Source organism: Trichosurus vulpecula, chromosome 2 (assembly GCF_011100635.1).
Source record: "Trichosurus vulpecula isolate mTriVul1 chromosome 2, mTriVul1.pri, whole genome shotgun sequence".
NCBI lineage: Eukaryota > Metazoa > Chordata > Mammalia > Diprotodontia > Phalangeridae > Trichosurus > Trichosurus vulpecula.
The window spans coordinates 382,884,297-382,907,942 of NC_050574.1; the positions used below are offsets into that span (position 1 = coordinate 382,884,297).

Sequence of the window (23,646 nt, forward strand, 5' to 3'; positions counted from 1 at the left end):
AGGTCCTAGGGTCCTAAAATAATTCACAGATGAGATTCCTGAAGCACCATCAATGATCTCTGAGGTATCATGGAGAATGAAAGAGGTGCCAAAGACTGAAAGATAAAGAAACGTTATTTTGAATTTCACTAGGGCTAATAACATACACCTCTCGTGTATTATAATACCTTCATTTTACGATTTGAAGCAGATCCAGAAAAGTGACTTGTCCAAGGTCACATAACTACTGATGTTAGCACAGCTATGCTTCAAATTGAAACAGGGAATTTTGGAGAAGGGACAGATTTAGGGGGCAGAAAAAATGGGCTCCATTTTGGACATGCTGAGTTTGGGAGGCTGATGGTATATCCGGATGGAGATATTCAACAAACAGTTGGTGAAAGTTTGGGGCTGGATATATAAATTTATGAGTCATCTGAACATCTCCGTGGGAGCTGGTAATAACTAATATCTATAGAGGGCTTAAAGTTTTGAAAAGTATTTTAGTATCTTAGAGAGAATTTGGAACAAGAAAATGACCTAGGAAAAAGCTTTGCGAATGGTCTGGGTTCACTAAACACAAGTCTATCAGACTAAACTCATTTCCATTTTTTTAGAATTACCAGGACAGAGAAGGCTTATAGACTATATTACCTGTATTTCAAAAAGCTTCCAAATTCTTAAGATTGAAAAAATGTTTGCTGTACAATAAGGTAGATGAATAAATGGATAAACAACTACACTTAAGGGCTATTAATGAATGGACTGATGTCATCCTGAATGGAGATTTCTACTGGACAGCTGGATGGCATAGTGGATAGAGCACTGGGATTGGCATCAGGAAAATCTGAATTCAAACCCTACATCAGGCACTTATTAGCTGCAAGCAAGTTACTTGCTTGCCTCAGTTTTCTCATTTGTAAAAAGAGCTGGAGAAGGAAATAGTGAACCACTCCAGTATCTTTGCCAAGAAAACCCTAAATGTCCTCATGAAGAGATAGACACGACTGAAAAATAACTGAACTGAACCTTCCTGAGTTGTTATGAGGATCAAATGAAATAATATTCATAAAGTACTTAGCACAGCATTTGGCACAATGTAGGTGCTATATAAATGCTGTTGCTGTTATTATTATTGGCAAGATACTGGGCTAATCACAGTGTTGTTTAGTTCAACTTGAAAAAATACACTGATGGCATGCTGGTAAATTCGTGGATATATTAAGTTGGGAGAAACAGCTAATATATTGTTTGGCTGAATAAGGATCTAGGTAACATTTTTTTTTTAATTTAACCTCCGCTCCATCCCAAAAAACATATATAAAATAGAATACAAAAAAGAGTTGCATTTTTAAAACCACTGATTTATTTTATGCAGTTTGCTTTTTCAAAAAGTATATAATAAATCTAACTTGCTATTTTCAAAACTGACTTGCTTATCTGTGTTTCCTTTTGAAGTTCTGTACTCCTCTGTAAACTTAAAAAAAATGTTTTAGTGACCTCTTCTCTCTCTTTCTCCTTCTTTTTGGTATTATCATTGTTTAGTCGGGTAAAGATTACCACTTTATCTCCTAAATTACTTATTTTCCTTTCAATTCTTTCCTCCAAGAGCTTTATTTCATTTTTTATCTCTTCCTTCATTTTTTCTAGGTATTCATGTGGTCCCATTAGAAAATCTATTTTTTTTCTTTCCATGCTTGCAATTATCAGAGTTACTGGTTCCATCTTTTCAGGGAATCTCTTGATTTGCAATATTTTTTTTTTAACTTGTCAGTGTTTCCTTCAGTTTTCTCATCTCCCCAGCTTTAGTTTCTAAATTGGGGCTTTATGCCAGGGCCAGGTTCTTCCCCTTGCTGTGCTTGGTATTGACCTAAGATACCTGGGTTCATGTGCTGACTGCCTCCCAGGATTATGCCCCCTTGAGTCTTTGATGTACACATATCTCATTCACATCTCATAGCCCTCTATGTTATCTCTAAAGTGTCAGGAGTCTCTAACACCCTGGGCCTGAGGTGTCCCAAGGCTAAGTAAGACTCCTTGTCATTTCTACAATGTCCATGTTGTCAATTTTTGATGTCCCTAGGGTTTTCCTGGTGGAGACCTTTTCTCTTGCTGGCTTAAAACATAGATCCTTTCAAGGCTATAAGTTTATCTGACTGGTCTCTGGTCCTAATGGTTTTGCTATGGGGTCCCTTTTCCTACTGCTCGTTGGCTCCTGGATGACATTTGTGCAGTTTTGAGGTGGAAGCAGTCATTTCAGTTTATTATTGCAATTCTTGATCATTTTTCAGTATGATGTGACTTCTAGGTTTTGTTGGAGTAGGTGCGCAGGAGCTGGGCTGTTTGCCTCTGTTCAGGCAGCCATCAGTAAGTGCTTAATAAATGATTGAAATCTTCTTGAAAGGAGGTCTAAATCTAATAATATATAATTTTAAAGAGATAATTACAAAATTCTTCATATAGATTCTAAAAATCCATTGTACAAGAGATGTGGCAAAATGACAATTCATGTAAAAAAATGTAAAGGTTTCAATTAATTCCAAATTCAATATTAATCAACTGTGTAACATTGGCTGCCAAAAAAAAATCTTGGTCTGAATATGAGTAGAAATGGTCCCACTAAACTTTGTGTTGATCAGACCATATCTGGAATATGTTTTCTGTTCTGAGCACATTTTAAGACGGACTTTGACAAGCAAAGTATTATTATAGCCCCAAAGATTTAAAAATGGAATCCTAAATCTAAAAGACATTTAGCCTAACTCCTCCCATTTTATGGAAAAGGAAACTGAAACCCAAAGAGAATATGTGGTTTAACCCAAGGTCACACAGCTAGCAAAGTAGCGAAGTCAGGATTTAAACCCAGATACTGATTCTCAATGTGGTACTCCAATATATCATTATATTCAAGGGGCCTCTCCTTTCAGAATGGCTGACAGCATAAATGTCACACACAGCTAATTAATACTAAACTTCGGATCAAATATGTAGAATTAAAACTTCAAAGTTATTTTTTCCACATAAACTTTCATTCTGGTGGTATGTATGATAAACTATATTATATGAGGATTGGTTGAAGATACTGGATACACTTAATATGCAGAAAAGATAGTTGTTTTCGAATATTTAAAGGGCCATCAGGTTGAAGAGGAACTGTATTAATCTTATGGCTCCAGAATGCAAACACAAAACTAACCAATGGAAGTCATAGGCGATAGGTCTTAACTCAATATGAGGCACTTCATGACAATTAGACTTGTCTAGAAATGGAATAGATTGCCTATATGGACAGTGAGCTCCTCACCATGAGTGTGGAGAGGTTACAAGGTAGGAAAAAAATGTAAGCTGAAGTTAGAAGACCATTTGTGGGAGATAATGCCAAGAGAATTCGCCAGTAGAAACTGGAATAGATAGCTACTGAAGTCCTTTCCAACTATGAGATTCTATAAGAAATGGGTAAAACTTTTGGAAGACAAAACTAAAATTTCTTTTTATCCTAAAAAAGAGTGAATAGTGATTTTCGTTTTCAGAAAAAGAAGCAAAAATATGCATAACTTCTGAATAAAGAGGTCATTGCTTATAAACAAAATAACCAATCCTCAATATCATTGATCATCAATTACTATTGATCCCCAACTTTATAAGAAAAAGTATTGTGGTGATTAAGGCAGGTCAATTATAAAAGCATTTATACTCCATTTATTTGCTCAATTAAAAGTACTATACACATATTGTACTACAGTATAGTGATGGTCCAAGTTTTCTATGTCTCCACATCCCCTTCATAATTTTTTTCCTAAATCTAGGCTTCAAAACAACAAAAATATTTGATGACCATGATATAATTCAACAACAACTAATATTTTTATAGTGATTTAAGGTTTACATATATTAGCATCTCAAAATAAGCATGAGGGAGGTGCTATTATCATCCCCATTTAGCAGATGAACAAACTGAGGGTGAAAGAAGATAAGTGATTTGGTGAAGGTCTCACAGGAAATAAGTATCTGAGGTAGAATTCAAACTTAGATTTTCCTGCCTCCAAGTCCAGTCCTCTAACCACACTGCCACCTAGCGCCTGCTATGTGTATAAACTTTAGTAGCTTAAAATGGCACTATTAGAACATCCTATAGAAAGAGAACTAGAGCTGTGTGTGTGTGTGTGTGTGTGTGTGTGTGTGTGTACATGCACACACACATACAAATGTATTAAAGGTGTACATACACCTTTAATGAAACCATCTACAGTCAATTCTTGATTATTCAGGAGCTATTTTTCAGGATTCTTCCCCTTCCTAATTCCATTTGTTATATACTTTCTTTAATTCTGTATGTTAGCATAATCACCTGAGGGTAGAAAGGAGTTGAGAAAAGAGCTGAACATGAACTATACATTGCATAAAGTTGAACTGGTATAATGAATTCCACAGAACTATAAGAATTATTTTCTTGTACCGGAATTTTATGTAAAATATTTGAATCATATGAGGCATGAAAATACTTCTGTTATAATGAAATTTTGTTATAGTGGTATTTATTGTAACTAAACATCGCATATTTCCTTTCGATCAATTTTCAAAGTGTATAAGCAGGCGATATTGAAGGTACTAAATAAATCAGGTGTTTGGATTGAGAATTGAATTTATCCATAAATAACTTTCCCCCATTATAATGGTTAATGAAAGTTGGGTTGAATTATTTTAAGTGAAAATTTTGAAAGATGATTAGATGTCAAGAGTCAATGAGAATTTTTGAAGAAGATGACTTTAAAACTATGCCAAATTATTAATATTAGAAAATTATAAAAAATTAAATTAATATTTTCATTTCTTAATTACCTTTCATCAAAACTCAAATTGCGATTTCCAAACTGTTCCAACAATGTCCTCTCAATTATTTTCTTTGGTGACTGGTTCTGGATAAAATAGACAATCGCATGGTGCAATCGATAGTCTGTTTCTGGTGGAGTATCTTCTTGCGCCAGCTTTACCAACCTTGCATACTCCAATTTGATTGCCTAAAAAATGTAAAGGAAATGCCCATTAAAGTAGCTGAAACAAAATATTCAATATATTAAAAAACGACAATCCTGATACCATGTATAATCACACATATTCTATTAATTATTCTTTATTTCTATACGTCTAAAATCTATCATATCCACATATAGATTTTTGATCCACTGCTTTCTTAGCGATTAATGGAGTGCTTTATCTCTAGTGACATTAATTCATTTTTGAATCATATTCTCTAGGTTTAAATATTTCCTATGTAAATAACATTAAGCATATTGTTATACAACAGCACCTAATATATAAGGATAAAAGGATCATTCTTTCTTGACTAAAACACATACATCGAGGTTTACCCTTCATCATCTCTGATATTTTTAGCATGTCATTTATGACTATGTAAAACATTTTTTGAGGAAATTTATTCTGGGTTGGTATGAAAAGTATGTGTTTAAATTTTGATTCAGCTAAACAGCTCACAACAGACAAGATTAGGAAAGGAAAACCTGCTTGATAGACTCATCCTTTATAAAAGTGCTAGAAAAAAATTAAATGAGTCTGAACCATATTAAAAAAAATGTTTTTTAAAAACTGTATTAAAACATCCCAAGCTATTTTATACTTTAAAAAAAAAAGTAACTTGGATTGCCTCTGCATGGCTTAACCATGAGTACTGACCAATCAGACCTAATCAGAGTTAGAAATCTGGGTGCCTTTAAAACTAATAAAGGATTATACAAAATGCTTCACATCTATTTGTTTATACAAATATAGTCTTTTCAGCATGGTCAAACTACTTCAGAGTGAAATAACTATATAGTTGTATAAGGTGATACAGCAGCATGATGCCTTAACTCTCATCATCTCACTACTTTTTCTCAGAGACTGGGGCCTTCTGACCTGGGAACTTCCACGCTTCCACCATGCCAGCCCCCTCCTCCCATTCTTCCTAGGGTCTCCATTTTGAGGAGATCCAGGGTAGCCAGTCTATTTCTCTCCCAGTTTTGCCTCTGACTTTACAGGTTGCAATACCATGACCCCACAAGAGTACCTTCTCTTCCCCCAATCTCTTCTTTTTTAGGTCTCATTTATGTTTAACTTCCCTTAGAACATAAGCTCCTCAAGGGCAGAGACTTTCTTTTTGCTTATATTACAGTGCTTTGTACTGACTAGAACACAGTAAATCCTTCATTAACGTTTGTTGCCTCGCTTTCTTTTGCCTAAACAAAAGCCTGACATCCAAATTCTGAGAGAATTTACATAAATCCATAAAATAAGGAGCTAATTCCTACCAGATAAATGGCCAAAGGATTGAATTAAGTTTTTTAAAGGAATACATGCTATCAATAATCATCTGAAAAACTGTTCAAAAGTATTAATAATCAAAGAGGTGAAAATTACTCCATAAAACAACTTTGACATATCATCTTTCTCATACTAAAAGAATAAGGAGAGGAACAAGTATGACATGGTACAGTGGACAGAGTGTTGCACTTGAAGTCAGAGGGTCTGGGTTCAAATCCATATTCTGTCACTTATTGCCTGTATGAACTTGAGCAAATATTTGAACCTCTTGGAGCTTCGGTTTTAACAGTAAGGTGCTGTATTAGATGACTCCTAGGGCCCCTGTTCCACCTCTAATTCTATGGGCCTGTGATCTAAGTCTAAAATGGAAAAAATTCAGTGCTGGAGACATAGCTTTGACTGCCTTTTGGGATGGGGTGGGGTAGGGTGGAGCACCTGTATTTTGTTTTGAAGTGCATATCAGTCCAGAAAGTTAATAAGATATTAGACCTCATTAAGAGAGCAATAATGTCTAGGAATAAAGAAAGATATAAAAGTCCTGTTACATATAGTTTACTCAAGTTAGACCAGTTCTGGAACTGACATTTTAGGAAAGACACTGGATAAGCTAGTGGACAGTTACAGAAAGCAATAGGAATGGTGAAAGGCTTAAAGTCATGCTATATGAGGATCAAGTGAAGGAAATATGGATGGGTAGCCTAAAGAAGAGATGACCTGAGGGGTTGAAGACGCAGGCATGATAGTAGATGGTGACACTGAGTAACAGAAATTAGGTAAGAGGGAAGTAGGAGTTTTCTAGTAATAAGAAACAAAAACACCAGTTGACTTTGGGTCTTATTTTTATGGTCTTCTCATGACAGAAGCAGGCATCAGACAGAAAAAAATCAGGAAAGATATGAGCCAGCAAGATTAAAAATTCATTGATTTGAAACAGTAAATACCTAATGTTCAGGTTTCACAGGTACCTAACTAGATGACATGGAACAATTCACAATCAGAAGATAAATACATGTTTGGGTTGTATGTACTAGGTTTCGAGTCAGGACTAGTATGTAAAGTTCTGGTTCTGAATCGGATACTGGAAGCAAAAATGTTGATTATAATTTTTTTTGGAAGGAGTATCTTATTTTTAAATGCAAAGATAGTTTCCAACATTCATTTTTTTTATTTTTTAAATTTTTATTTATTTATTTTTAGTTTACCACACACGGTTCTACATAATTTTGAGTTCCAGATTTTCTCCCCTCCTCCCCCCTCCCTTCCCAAGACGGCATGGAATCTCATATAACTACCATGTATAACTTTGCATTGAATTAATTTATACACTAGTCAAGTTGTGGAGAAGAATTATGACCAATGGAATGAATCATGAGAAAGAAGAAACAGAACCAAAAAAAAAACCCCAAAAACAAAAACAAAAGAGAAGCAAAAAAGGAGAGCATGTAGTGCACCTCAATCTGTATTCAAACTTCACAGTTCTTTCTCTGGACGGAGATAGCATTCTCCATCGTGCATCTCCTGGAGTTGTCCTTGCATGTTAGGTTGCTGAGAGGAGTGAAGTATGTCAGGGTTGGTCCTCACGGAATCCATATATCTGTGGCTGTGCACAATGTTCTCCTGGCTCTGCTCCGCTCACTCAGCATTATGTCGTGTAGGTTTTTCCAGGTTATTACAAAGTCTGCATCATCCCCATTTCTTATGGCACAATAGTATTCCATCACCTTCATATACCACAGCTTGTTCAGCTATTCCCCAATTGATGGGCATCCCTTTGATTTCCAATTCTTAGCTACCACAAAAAGAGCTGCTATAAATATCCTTGTACATATGGGTCCTTTTCCCGCTTGTGTGATTTCTTTGGAATACAACCCTAGAAGTGGTATTGCTGGGTCAAAGGGTATGAACATTTCTATAGCCCTTTGGGCATAGTTCCAAACTGCTCTCCAAAATGGCTGAATCAGCTCACAACTCCACCAGCAATGCAACAATGTTCCAATTTCCCCACATCCTTTCCAGCATTTATCATTTTCCTGTTTTGTTATTTTAGCCAATCTGACAGGAGAGATGTGGTATCTAAGAGTTGTTTTGATTATCATTTCTCTAATCAGTAGTGATCCAGAGCATTTTTTCATATGCCTACAGATAGCTTTAATTTCTTCCTCTGAAAACTGCCTGTTCATATCCTTTGACTATTTCTCAATTGGGGAATGGCTTGTATTCCTATATATTTGGCTCAGGTCCCTGTATATTTTAGAAATGAGGCCTTTATCAGAGATACTAGTTGCAAAGATTTTCTCCCAATATTCTGCTTCCCTCCTAATTCTTGTTGCATTGGCTTTTTTTGTACAAAAACATTTCAATTTGACATAATCAAAATTATCCATTTTGCATTTTGTAATGCTCTCTATCTCTTGTTGGGTCATGAATTCTTTACTTTTCCATAAATCTGATAAGTAAACTATTCCTTGCTTTCCCAAATTACTTATAGTATCAGCTTTTACTCCTAAATCATGAACCCATTTTGACTTTATTTTGGTATATGGTGTAAGATATTGGTCTATGCCCAGTTTTTGCCCTACCATTTTCCAATTTTCCCAACAGTTTTTGTGAAATAGTGAATTATTAGCCCAGAAGCTGGCCTCTTTGGGTTTATCAAAGAGTAGATTGCTAAACTTGTTGATTTCTCCTTCTTGTGTACCTATCCTACTCCACTGATCCACACCCCTGTTTCTTAACCAGTACCAGGCAGTTTTGATGACTGCTGCTGTGTAGTACAGTTTAATATTTGGTGTGGCTAAGCCACCTTCTCTAGCATGTCTTTTCATTTTTTTAATAAGATTTTTGAGTTCCAATTTTTTCTTCTTCCCTCCTCCCTTCCCAAATGGCAAGCAATCTGATATAGGTTATACATGCGCAATCATGAAAACATAATTCCACATCAGTCATGTTGTGAAAGAAGAATCAGAACAAAAGGGAAAAGACATGAGAAAGAAAAAATAAAATGAAGATAATATGCTTCAATCTGCATTTTGACTCCATAGTTCTTTCTTTGGATGTGCATAGTATGAAATTTTTGGAATTATCTTGATCATTGCATTGCTGAGAAGAACTAAGTCAATCATAGCTGATCATCACACACTGTTACTGTTATTGTGTACAAAGTTCTCCTGCTTCTGCTCACTTCACTAAGTATCAGTTCATGTAAGTCTTTCCAGGTTTTTCTGAAATCCACCTGCTCATCATTTAGCAAAATAGTATTCCACTACATTCAAAACTTGTTCAGCCATTCCCCCATTGGTGGACATTCCCTCAATTTCTAATTCTTTGCCACCACAAAAGGAGCTGCTATAAATATTTTTGTACATGGAGGTACTTTTCCCTTTTTTAATCACTTTGGGATACAGACCTAGTAGTGGTATTGTTGAATCAAAGGGTCTGCACAGTTTGATTGCCCTCTGGGCATAGTTCCAAATTGTTCTCCAAAATGGCTGGGTTGCTTCTCAACTTCACCAACAATGCATTAGTGTCCCAATTTTCCCACATCTTCTCCAACATTTATCATTTTCCTTATCTGTCACATCAGCCAATCTGATAGGTGTGAAGTGGTACCTCAGAGTTGTTTTAATTTGCATTTCTCTAATCAATAGTGATTTAGAGCATTTTTTTCATATGACTATAGTTAGCTTTAATTTGTTCATCTGAAAACTGCCTATTCACATTCTTTGACCTATCAATTTGACATATCAATTGGGCAATGACTTGTATTCTTATAAAGCTGACTCAGTTCTCTATATGTTTGAGAAATGAGGCCTTAATCAGAAGTATGTGGCTGTAAAAATTGCTTCTCATCTTTCTGCTTTTTTTCTAATCCCGGTTGCAATCATTTTGTTTGTACAAACCCTTTTTAATTTAATGTAGTCAAAATTATCCATTCTGCATTTCATAATGTTCTCTATCTCTTGTTTGGTTATAAATTCTTTCCTTCTCCATAGTTCTAACAGGTAAACTACCCCTTGTTCTACAAATGTGCTTACGGTATCACCCTTTATGTTTAAATCATGTACTCATTTTGACCTTATCTTAGTATACAGTGTGAGATGTTGGTCTATGCCTAGTTTCTGCATTCTATTTTCTAGTTTTCCCAGCAGTTTTTGTCAAATAGTGACTTCTTACCTCAGAAGCTGGAGTCTTTGGGTTTATCAAACAGCATATTACTATAGTCATTGACTACTATGTCTTGTGTACTTAATCTAATCCAAATCTGGTTCAGCTAGGCAACCTTCCTTTGTATTTTCTTCATTAGTTACCTTGATATTCTTGACCTTTTGTTTTTCCAGATGAATTTTTATTATTTTTTCTAGCTCTATAAAATAATTTTTGGTAGTTTAATTGGTATAGCACCGAGCAAGTAAATTAATTTAGGTAGAATTGTCATTTTTATTATGTTAGCTCAGCCTACCCATGAGCAATTGATATTTTCCGAATTGCTTAGATCTGACTTTATTTGCATGAAAAGTGCTTTGCAATTTTGTTCATATAGTTCCTGCATTTCTCTTGGCAAGTAGATTCCAAATATTTTATGTTGTCTACAGTTATTTTAAATGGAATTTTTCTATCTTTTGCGGCTGAACTTTGTTGGTAATATACAGAAATGCTGATGATTTATATGGATTTTTTCCCTTTGACTTTGCTAAAGTTATTAATAATTTCCCAAAGTTTTTTTACTTGATTCTTTAAGTATAACATCATATCATTTGCAGAGTGATAGTTTTGTCTCCTGCTTGCTGATGGTTTTTAGATAGCTACTACTTATCATTTTAGGGAAAGCTCCATTTATTGCTATGCTCTCTAGTGTTTTTAGTAGGAATGGGTACTGTATTTTGTCAAAAGCTTTTTCTGTATCTATTAATCATATGATTTGTGTTGCTTTTGCTATTGATAGTCAATTATGCCAATAGTTTTCCTTATATTGAACCAGCCCTGCATTGTTAGTATAAATCCCACCTGGTCACAGTGTATTATCCTGGTGATAAATTGCTATAATCATTTTGCTAATATTTTATTTAAAATTTTTGCATTAATATTCATTAGGGAAATTGGCTTATAATTTTCTTTCTCTGTTTTTGCTCTTGCTGGTTTAGAAATCAGCACCATATTTGTGTCATAAAAGGAATGTGGTGGGATTCTTTCTTTGTCTATTTTTCCAAATAGTTTATAAAGTACTGGAATTAATTGTTCTTTAAATGTTTGGTACAATTAGCTTGCAAATTCATCTCACCCTGGACATTTTTTCTTAGGGAGTTCACTGACGGCTTATTCAATTTTTTTTAATGGGGTTAAGTATTTTATTTCCTCTTCTGCGAATCTGACCAATTTATATTTTTGTAAGCATTCATTTCACTTAGATTATCAGATTTACTGGCATACATATTGGCATATATAGGAGCAAATAGCTCCTAATTATTACTTTAATTTCTTCTTCATTGGTGGTAAAGTCACCCTTTTCATTTTTGATACTGGCAATTTGGTCTTCTTCTTTTAAAATCAAATTAACCAAAGGTTTATCTATTTTATTATTCCCCCCCCCCCCAATAAAACCAGCTCTTGGTTTTATTTATTTGTTCAATAGTTTTCTTACTTTCAATTTTATTAATCCCTCCTTTGAGTTTCAGAATTTCTAATTTAGTGTTTAATTGGAGATTTTTAATTTGTTCTTTTTCTAGCTGTTTTAATTGTAGGCCTAATTCATTGATTTCCTCTTTCTCTATTTTTATTGATGTAAGCAATGAGAGATATAAAATTTCCCCTAAGTACGTTTTGGCTGCCCCATAAGATTTGGTATGTTTTTTCATTACTGTTATTCTCTTCAACAAAATTATTGGTTGTTTCTATGATTTGTTATTTGACCCACTCATTCTTTAGGACTAGATTATTTAGTTCACAATTAATTTTTAATCTTTCCATGGACCTTTATTACATGTAATTTTTATTGCATCATGATCTGAAAAGGATGCATTCAATATTTCTGCCTTTCTGCATATTCCTTTCTGTATTCTGTATTCCTTTCTATCCCCATTCAATTTTCTCCAGAGATCTATTATAGCTAGCTTTTCTAAAATTCTATTCACTTCTGAGTGGGGGAGGCTGAGGTCCCTCCCAGTATAGTTTTGCTGTCTATTTCTTCCATTAACTCATTTAATTTCTCTGCTAAGAATCTGGATGCTCTATCATTTGGTGAATATATGTCTAATATTAATATTACTTCATTATCTATGGTATCTTTTAGCAAGATGTAGTTTCCTTTCTTGCCTCTTTTAATTAGATCTATTTTTGCTTTTGCTTTGTCTGAGATCAGGATTGTTTTGCTTTGTCTGAGATCAGGATTGCCTTTTTTTTTTTTGGAGGGGGGAAGGCAGGGTAATTGGGGTTAAGTGACTTGCCCAAGGTCACACAGCTATTAAGTGTGTCAAGTGTCTGAGGCTGGATTTGAACTCAGGTCCTCCTGACTTCAGGGCCAATGCTTTACTCACTGCACCACCTAGCTGCCCAGATCCCTGATTTTTTTTTTTTTACTTCAGCTAAAGCATAACAGATTTTGCTCCAACCTTTTACCTTTACTCTGTGTGTATCTCTCTGCTTCAAAGGTATTTCTTGTAAACAACATATTGTAGGACTCTGGTTTTTAATCTATTCCGCTAACAGCTTCTGTTTTATAAGAGAGTTCATCCCATTCACATTCACTATTATGATTACTAACTGTGTATTTGCTTCCATCCTATTTTTCCTGTTTTTATTTCTCTCTCTTTCCTTTCACCCTGTCCCTCCTCACCAGTGTTTTGCTTTTGACCACTGTCTTCCTCAATCTGCCCTCCCTTCTATCAGTTCTCCATCCTTTTCTTTTCCCCTTCGCCTCCTACTTCTCTACAGGGTAAGATAGATTTCTTTACCTAACTGAGTATATACGTTATTCCCTCTTTGAGCCAAATTTAATGAGAATAAGGTTCAAACAATACTCACCCCCTCCCTTCTTTCCCTCTACTCTAATAGGTCTTTTATGCTTCTTTATGTGATATAATCTACCCCATTCTGCCTCCCCCTTTCTTCTTCTCCTACTACAATCCTTTTTTTCACCCCTTAAGCTTCTTTATCATTACATCAAAGTCAACTTATACCCACACTCTCTAAGTATACTCCTTCTAATTGCCATAACAGAGCTACAGTTCTTAACAGTTACAAATATTATTTTTCCATATAGGGATGTAAATAGTTTACTTATTGAAAACATATTTTTTTTCTTTCCTGTGTTACCTTTTTATGCTTCTCTTAAGTCTCATATCTGAAGACTGAATTTTGTGTTCAGCTTTTGTCTTTTCATCAGGAAAATTTGCAAGTTCCCAATTTCACTGAGTGTCCATCCTTCACCCTGAAAGACTACGCTGGGTAGTTGATTCTCAGTCATAATTCAAGCTCTTCTGCCAGCTGGAATATCATATTCCAAGCTCTCTGATCCTTTAATATAGAAGCTGCTAAGTCCTGTATAATCCTGACTGTGGCTCCTTGATATTAGAATTGTTTCTTTCTGACTGCTTGCAGTATTTGTTCCTTAACCTGATAATTCTGGAATTTGGCTACGATATTCCCTTGGAGTTTTCATTTTGGTATCTCTTTTGGCCGGTGATTGGTGGATTGCTTCAATTACTATTTTGCCCTCTGATTTCTTGAAAGATGCTGTCTAGGCTCTTCTTTTGATAATGGCTGTCATATAGACCAATAAGTCTTAAATCATCTCTCCTGGATCTGTTTTCTAGGTCAGTTGTGTTTTTCCAATGAGGTATATTTTATATTTTTTTCTATTTTTTCATTCTTTTGATTTTGTTTGATTCTTGATGTCTCATAGAGTCATTAGCTTTCGTTTGTCCAATTCTAATTTGGCCATTTTTTAGGAATTATTTTCTTCAGTGAGCTTTTGGTCCTTCTTTTCCATCTGGCCAATTCTACTTTTAAATGAGTTGTTTTCTTCTGTGGATTTTTCTTCCATTTTGCCAATTCTATTTTTAAAGGAGTTGTTTTCTTCGGTCAATTTTTGTGCTTCTTTTTCCAAGCTGTTGACTTTTTTTTCATAATTGTCTCACATAGCTCTCATTTATTTTCTCAAATTTTTCTTCTACTTCTCTTACTTGATTTTTAAAATCCTTTTTGAGTCCATCCAAGAGGACTTTTTGGGCTTGACACACTAATTCATAATTCCCTTTGAGGCTTCGCATGAAGGCATTTTGACATTGTGACATTTGACATCTTCTGAGTTTCTGCTTTGATCTTCTATGTCACCATAGTAGCTTTCTAAGGTCAGGGTTCTTTTTTTTTTTTTTTTTTTGCTCATTTTAAAAAGTTGAGCTCTGCTCTGGGGGCATAGGGGGCACTATCCCAAGCTTCCTGCACTGGGGACTAGGGGTCTGGTCAGTGACTTTCTGCGCCAGGGCCTCTAGGGCAGGTGGCCTGCCCACTGTGCTAGGCCTGGCCTAGTCACACCTGTTGTGCCTTGAGTTCTGGGCATCTGCTTCTTATGGCAAACTGACTTATATCCACTAAACTTCTGTATTAAGTTACTGTAACCAGTGTCTATGTCTTTTCTCATACATACATACATATATATATATATATATTCCATTTTTCATCATGAATAACTTTCACAAACAGGTCAGGTAGGAATTACTTAACTCTCCTACCCTCTTGGCTGAGGAAGTAACTTCATATGTTATGAAAAACAAAAACAAAGACAGATCATTCATTGAGTGTTTCCTTTACTTATTCTCCTAGTCAGACATCTCCCTCTCCTTCTTTTTCCACTCTAGCCTCAGAAGAAGGGAGGCACTTCTTGTTGAGGCAAATCCCTTAACATCAGTCTGCTCTGAGCCCTTCTCATTTCACAACTTGTCTAGTAAACTGTCCCTAGAATCATCATTCATTCTTTCTTATATTTAATCTCTTCTTATCTACAGGACCCTTCCCTTTTAATCATATGGCATATCTTTTTCTCACTGTAGTCTTTCTTCTAACTTAGTACTAATTCTGATGTGAATTAGTAGCTGATTTGTACACAGATAATTGATATAGGAATGACTCCCACATCAATAGGGAATTGCTGCTATCTCTTAAAATATAATCAATTTCATTGCATGAGGTCGGGGAGGGGGGAGAAGTAATTTAGTGTTTTCCATATTGAGATTCTTCTGATCTTTTCTTGATAAAGGTATTCACGATGAATACAATGAGGGCTTTTTGTAGTTTACAGATTTTTTTTATCTCTTTCACCCTTATTCCAAAATATTTTTAACATCCTTGTCTAATTCCAATTTTTCTGTGGAAGCCAATTAATATCAATATGTTGATTTAATTTGGAGGTCTTTCTGAATGAATGTGTGAATTAATGAATGAATGAAAAAGCATTCGAGTTGTGTAGAACTTCTCTACCTCTTTATTCTCTAAAACAGATACTGTACACAAACTATAATTATTTTCAAAGTGGTCTTTAAAAATAATGATTATGAATACAGTGTACAAGATTAACAAATGTACTAGGAAACATGGGATTTTTTTTAATGCCTTGGAGTGCATGATAAAACCAACTCTGCCAAATCTTTTTGTCTTTCCAAGGAAAGCCTGTAAACCATCCTACTTCTTTCTCCTTTCTTATTTAATTTATAAAGAGAATGTTGATATTGATACAATTCAATAGGATTAGATTAAATTACAACTAAGGATTAGAATCACACTATTTTAGAACAAGATAGAGAACAGTAAAAATTGTTTGATTCCAATCCTCTCACTTTAAAGACACACAGAATAGGATGTAGCATGTTAAGTGATTTGCCAAAGGTTAATAAGTGCAAAGAACTAATACACACACACACACACACACACACACTTGTGTGTGTGTATTTGTATGCATATATTACTTTATTTGAGTCTCACATCCACCCTGAGAGATAGAGACTATAGGTATTATTATTCTCATTCTATAGACAGAAGAAACTGATGCTCAAGAAACTTAAGTGACTTGTTCAAGGTATTAGAGTGTTAGAGAAAGAATATGAATCCGGGTCTCCTGACTTCAAGGACATATATAATACGATTTTTGATGAAGACGGTAAAAATGTCACCATTTTGGACACTTATAATGTCCAAACTACATGGAATTAAAAGCCCTTAAGATACAGAAAACAAAAGAAATTACAAACACAAAAGAATAGTATGAAGTATTTAACTACAAAAAGCACTTACTTTGTGACAAATGTCCACAGACTATTGAACATACAAGTATAAGAATGGAATAGAAACTTGTTTTTATAGCATTTCTATATGAACTCCAAAGAGACAAGAACAAGATGATAATAATGATGGTGACTATAATAATGGCATAATTATAATAATAGTGATGATAATAGTGATATGATCACTCCTTTAAAAGCCTAACCTTTAAGTACATGTTGTTCAGGGTACAATACAAAGGGAATATTAGCCAGGAATCTATACAGACGGTGGTCTGAGAATGCTACAATGGCTATAAAGGTTCGGCAGGAATCCTGAAACAGCAGCAAAATGAACTCTGAGCCCTGGCCAATGTGATGAAATTGATATTCTAAGATGATGAATAAAAGAAATAGATGGGTTGCAGGGTGGCACTACCTGAACTTGTTACAATGATCAGCTTGACAAAGATGATAGCTGGAGTGCTTATTCATATACTACAAGACAGGCAAGATACACCAGAACATAGCAGAAATACTAATACAACACCAGATGGAAATGCTTAGGTGGCATCGACTACTAAATCAGGCAGAGTGTATCTAAAATGCACTTAAGATATGGATACTTTCATCCTATGCCAACACTGCATCAACAAAAACTGGAAACCAACCTTTCCAGTTATATACAAGGGCTTCTGCTTTGTCAACGATACCCTTGGTTCTATACAACACAGTGAAACACTGCTGTCCAGTACAGGAAAGTCATAATAATTAACTACATCTCTAAGTCTAGAATAGATGAAATAAGAGATCAAACTGAAAAACTATGAAAACCTTGGAAAAACTGAATACCTTGAGGTCACCAAAAATCTTCACTTTAATACAAACTCCTGAAATTATACCTAATGAAAGGATAACAAAAACAGTACCAATATTTAAAATTATTTGTGAAAGTAGATGAGTTGGATACACTGGAATTCTGAAAAGCCCTTCTGATGTTTGACCATCCAATTAGCAGACCAATTATACTAAAACAGTTTAATTTAAAAAAGCTGTTACGTAGACCACCAAACTACATCTTATGGACAAATCCACTCCATTACTTGTTCTTGTATGGCTCATAAGCTAAGATTTTTTTTTACATTTTTCAAAACAACTATTATGAATAAATGCATTCTTCCACAGAAAATGCAAAAGTATTTTCCAGATTTGCAGATAGTGGTTTGGCTGTTGTTGCCATAGTAAGAACCAGAAGAGGAAAGCTGGAGCTATCAAGGTATATCTCTAAGGAATGACACAATGGCAAGACTTAAAAGAGCTATTTAAAATCTAGGGGAAAATCACTGAAAAATGCTTCCAATATCTAACCAGCTTCTAATTAAAGACAAAAAGGAAAAAAATGTGGAAAGGAATCATGAAAAACCAAACTACACAAGGAATCTTAGATTCCCTTAGCCATCAATTGAAAGCAAAAGCCAAAAGATTAAGGTAACTGTGAAGAATAAAATAAATAATTCAACATCAATCAAAAAATTTACTACACAGGCTTGAGAAATAAAGAAATCAGAGGAGAGATAAAATCACCAAAGGAGGCAGATGTGAAAAAATCTTGTTTTCTATATGGTTGCTAGACATACAACACCAAAAAATCCAAGTTGCTTTAAATGAGAAATCTAAAGGTTGCATTCTGCCAAGATAATGGACAACAAAACAGTTATGTCAAAAAGAGTAACTGAAATTCTAGTGTCTCTGCAAAGCAAGTAGCTGAACAAGACTAGATAGATAGACAGGTAGATAGAAAGATAGACTGTTAACTACGATGTATCAGGCATTGTGATAGGCTAGGGATATAAAACCAAGAAAACCGGGTGGTCCCTATTCTCCGAGAACTTACATTCTAATGAGGGAAGACAATGCATAGAGTGGATATTGAAAGGTAGAGGGAGAGAGGAAGAGCGTTACCCAATGCCAAGGCAGCTTGTGTGAAGGTGAAGCAGACTGGAGAGTGAATTAAAAGTGAAGATCCATAATTATGGGCTCAAATAATAGCTAATAATTAAGAGTTAATATTTACATAGTGCCTACTATGTGCCAGGATACTAAGTGCTTCACAAATATCTCATTTTATCCTTACAACAACTCTGGGAAGTGGATTCTATTATTAACTCCATTTTACAGATAATGACACTGAAGCAAACAGAAGTCAAGTGATTTGACTATGGTCACACAAATAGTAAATGTCTGATATCTCATTTGAACTCAGGTTTTCCTGACTCTAGGCCCAGCACTCTTATCTACTGCGACATTTAGCTGCCCAAATGCTTCATGGTAGCCCATGAATTACTAGAAAATAATTTTACCAGTTTCTTCTCAACACAGGCCTGATCCCACCTTTTTATTTATTTTTTAGAAGTAGAATGCATCACATATCTACTACCACCTAATGAGAACATCTGTGAAATTTCCCAATACAGGCCAATAACACATTTATGTAGATTATACAAAGTGCTCACAAAGCTAGTATCACTTTAAAACACCCAAATTAACACAAGAAATCAATATGCTGAAGAACAAAAACAAAAGCCAAAAAAGTCCCAGCTCTGTAAAGAGAAATTTTATATATTCAGCAAACTACCTGAAAGTACTTTTTTTTTTTTTAGCCTTTGGTGACTATTTCAAGGTGTTCCACTTTCATGGATTATTTATGTACTAAAAATACATAGAAAAGATCCAGCTATAATGAGAAGAAGGGTAGGGTGTTTTATATCCACATGGAAAACTATTTTCTATGGCTCTCCCTAGCCTTAAACCCATTGATTCTAAATAGAATAAGGCTTCCATTGTAAAGACAGAATAAAACCAAAATGCTTTACTCGATACTTCTCACTTGAGTTACATCATGACATAAAGGTACAATCAAAAACATATTAAATTGTTTCTTCATCTTATTCAATTCTTTATAATATCAAAAGTCATTTAGACTCGACAAGTGTAAAGTTTTTAATGTATGCTAAGGAAAGAAAGAGACTGAAGGCTTCAGATTGCATTTGTTGGTCATGGTGTATTCAGCAGATGAAGCAAATACCTATACATACCTTGGTTTCCTCCAAGTTAGAAATATCCAGTATAAAGATATCCAAAAGGTTATGGCTGAATATTTTAAGAGGCTTATTAGCATTTGAAATCAACAGAATGAACGCATTTAAAACAACTGACACCTATGCAATACCAACATTAATGTACACTTTGAAACTGTAAAATTGATCACATATCAGATTTAGAAAATATCCTAACAGAAATCTATGCAATATTAACTAAACCCAGAAACCACAAGATAACTACAGAAAATTAATACTTTGTTGCCAAAAAGGGGAAGATGCACAAGCATCTTTAGCATACAAAATAAATAGATTTTTAAAAATCTATACAAATATTTGTAGAATAAGCAAAAATAACCTCACCAAGCAACAGTAATGGATGATACATACCAATGGATTTGTTAAAAGTAACAGAAAATTACTACCCCTAACCCCACATTCTATAATCCCAGAATGGAATCAAAAGGCCACCCATGGGCAATATTCACATGAATTAAGTCAACAGTTTGCTGAAAAGGAAGCATTGAACAAATGGTTATTGTTTGGATTTGTTTGTGGAAATAGAGGTTTATGATACTAATACAGAACTGGGCCAAACACAATTTATAATGGACTAACATAAATTACAGAAGAATTATCCTTAAAGAATTCAGATTTTGTAACCCATGTAGATTAAGCAAGGAAATGAAAGAAAATATGTAATATATCACCTTTAGCTGCAGAAATCTGACACTAATCTAACACAGCAAGCCATGACCTGATTGCTAGAATTATACATTAGGAATTTGCTCTTTCATGGAGTGACTAATGAGAAATTACCACGCAACAAATACAGACCTGGAAACAGCCTAGACAACTCAACCAATAAACTGTATTAAAATTGGACCATTACTAAAGAGCTAATTATTGCCCACAATCATGTAGATATAAAACTTGTGCATGAAAACCTAAGAAAAAAATTTTAGTAGATATCATACCAAATAATCATAATCTCCACACTATGGAATGAAAATCTTTCAAAACACAAAAGACTAGCAGTGGAAACTGAAATCATGTAGAAAGAGGGTTTGTGTCAAGGATGCTTTTGGTAAGCCTATAGAATGTAAGATGACATCCTAATACTTTTATTCGACTACCAAAAAAAAAAATTTTACCTACACTATATTATAGTCTATTTCCTTAAGAACTCTTTCAAAAAGAGATGAAATGATTATGATAGTAACAATCAGTGCATTTTATACAAAAATATCATAAAAACTATATAACAAATCACTGAAAAACTAAGAAAATTTTTATGACATGACCTGGTGTGTAGACATGCATCAGAAGCTTGCTATACTTCTATGGATGGAAAAATGACAGATTCCTGTATTATAAATAAAGTCCATAATTGCCCAAATATAACAATGAAAAATATATAAATATATAAAACGATATAAAAATGTACATGTTTTAATAGGTATTGTTACACCAAAAAATCATAATTTCTAATCAATATGAAACAAAAAAGATTTCAAAATACAAAGATCTAACAGAAAAAATGAAAATCATATGGGAAGAGAACAGGATATATATATCATCCCTGTGATTCTGCCTGCTATTGGAACTGCACTGAGGATATAATCAGTGAGGCTATGGAGTATGAGCTTCCAAGCACTAATTTTATCCCTCTGTCCAAAAGCACATAGGATACCACCCCCTCTCCCCAGGTTCTGTCCTGAGGCCTCTTCCATCTTCTCTAACTTCATGATCCCCTCAACTACCAGGGTTAAATTATCATCTCTAAAGAGATGAATCCTAGATTTACATATCTAGCCCCTAGTTTCTTTCTTGAGCTCTATCATCAACAACATCAACAACTACCTATTGGAAATATGAAAATGGATATCCTATAGGAACTTCAAACTCAACATTTCCAAGACAGAGTTCATTATCTCTCTTCATCTTTCCCCCTTTTTCCCTGTTTCCCTGTTTCTGTTGAGGGCATCACCATCCTATTGGTCACCCAGGTTTATAACCTAGTCATCCTCAACTCCTCACTCTTTCATTGCTTATATCTATTAGGTCACCAAATCTTGTCATCTCTTTCTCTACAACTCAATATCCTTTTTCTACTCATACTCCATCATCCCACTTGAGGACTTCATTACTTCTCACCTAGAATACTGCAAAAGCCTAAATGGTATCCCATTCTCAAATATCTCCCTTCTCAAATCCATCATCTAACTCAAGTAGCTCCCAACTGCCTCTAGGAACAAAACAGAAACTACTTTGTTTAGTATTTAAAGCTCTTCAAAACTTGGCCTTTCAGTTAATTTTCATTCTTACACATTACTCCTCTCAATGTACTACAGTACAGCCATATGGGACTACTTGTTCTTCACACACAATGTGTATTTCCATGCCCCTGCACTGGTTCTTCCATCGTGCTTGGATTGCTCTCCCTCTTCATCTATTAGAAACCCAACACACACACACACCCCTGCCACCCCCACCTCCCCCACCCCATTTCCTTCAAATGCCAGTTAATGCAAGATGTCTTTCCTGGTACCTCCAGCAGCCAGCATTCCCCTCTAAGGTTATCTTCTACTCACTCTTGATTTATCTTCTATATACCCAGTTATTTACGTGTTATTTATCCCCATTTGAATGTGATGTCCCTAAGGGCAGGAACTGTTTTGCTTTTTCTTTGTATTCCTTAGCACAGTATTTGTATTGCTTAGCACAGTGCCTGGCATATAGTAAATGCTAGTTTAATAAATCAATGTTAGCTGAATGTTAAAGTTCAAAAGAATAACAATAGAATAGCAACTTATTTATCTTCTACTTAAACTCTGACCCCCCCGCCCAAAAGAACAAAATAACAACAAGAAAACAACCATCACCTCCTCATGGTGAGGAAAGAGGGGAGAGGGAGGGAGAAAGGAATCAGATACCAGTTAGGGTGATGTACTACAGGACTTACTGTGTGTGCCCTAAGATACCACGTGTAAAAGCCTGACAGGAACCCTGAAATGCTGGCAAACTGGGATCTGGTAACACCACTGATTTGTTCAGTGCTCAGGTTAGTGTAATGTAACTGCTACTAAGAGTCAACAAAACAGAAGGGATAGTATAAGGCTACAGACTGTCTCTAGTCAGAATCAGTGTGATGATCAGCTGAACATGGAGGAGAATAGAGCAACTGGTACTCCTTCATGTTCTGATATGACAAGAAGGCAAGATACATGAGAACAAATTAGAAACACGAACATCCTACCTGCCAGGAATGCTTTGGTGCAGATGACACTGACCACTAAAGTGAGAATACCATGAGTGCATATGAAATGAACTGATGATGTAAATGTTTGTATTATGCACCAATACTACACATCATAACAAAATGAGAAACAGATCTTACCAGTTATAGGCAAGGACTTCATTCTGCTTTGTGTCAACGATATCCTCAGCTCCAAGTTACACAACAACTTATTGCAGATCAGTGCATGGCAATCGTAAGAAATAACTTCATTCCTAAACCCAGGTTAGACGAAATAAAAGCGGAAATTGAGGAGTTACTTAAATCTGGAGAGGGAAATGTGGAAGAACCTGAAGGCATTAAAAATCTATACTTAATGCAAATCACAGAAGTGTTACCTAATAATGAAAAAGATGGTGAAAAGTAATGCTTGTATCTCACATGATTTTGAAAAGATGGGCACTTAGAATGGAATTTAGAAAAGCCCTTTTTAAGCTTGATGACAGGAATCCAAATGACAGATCAACTATAACAAAACAAAATATTTCTTTAAAGCTGGTATTGGTATCTGATATATCCATCATGAATGAATATTTGCTCCAGTAATATTTGACAGAAAGTACATAAACATTTCAGGACCTGTACATAATAGTATATGCTGTATATTCCACGGTAAGGACTATTGGAGGAAATGTGGAGCTATTCAGGCAAACTCCCAATGACAGATATCAAATACCAGCATGGGAGAGGTAGCTTGAACACTTTG

General features: G+C 34.9%; 1 protein-coding gene across 3 annotated transcripts in view; it reads right to left on the reverse strand.

Annotated features, from left to right (window-relative positions):
• USP25 (ubiquitin specific peptidase 25) overlaps positions 1-23,646 on the reverse strand; it is a 188,323-nt gene that overhangs the window by 21,979 nt on the left and 142,698 nt on the right. For all 3 annotated transcript variants that reach the window (XM_036744290.1, XM_036744291.1, XM_036744289.1), the window contains one exon: positions 4,819-4,997. In XM_036744290.1, coding sequence (XP_036600185.1) covers positions 4,819-4,997 — 179 coding nt within the window. The remainder of the gene's footprint in view (positions 1-4,818; positions 4,998-23,646) is intronic.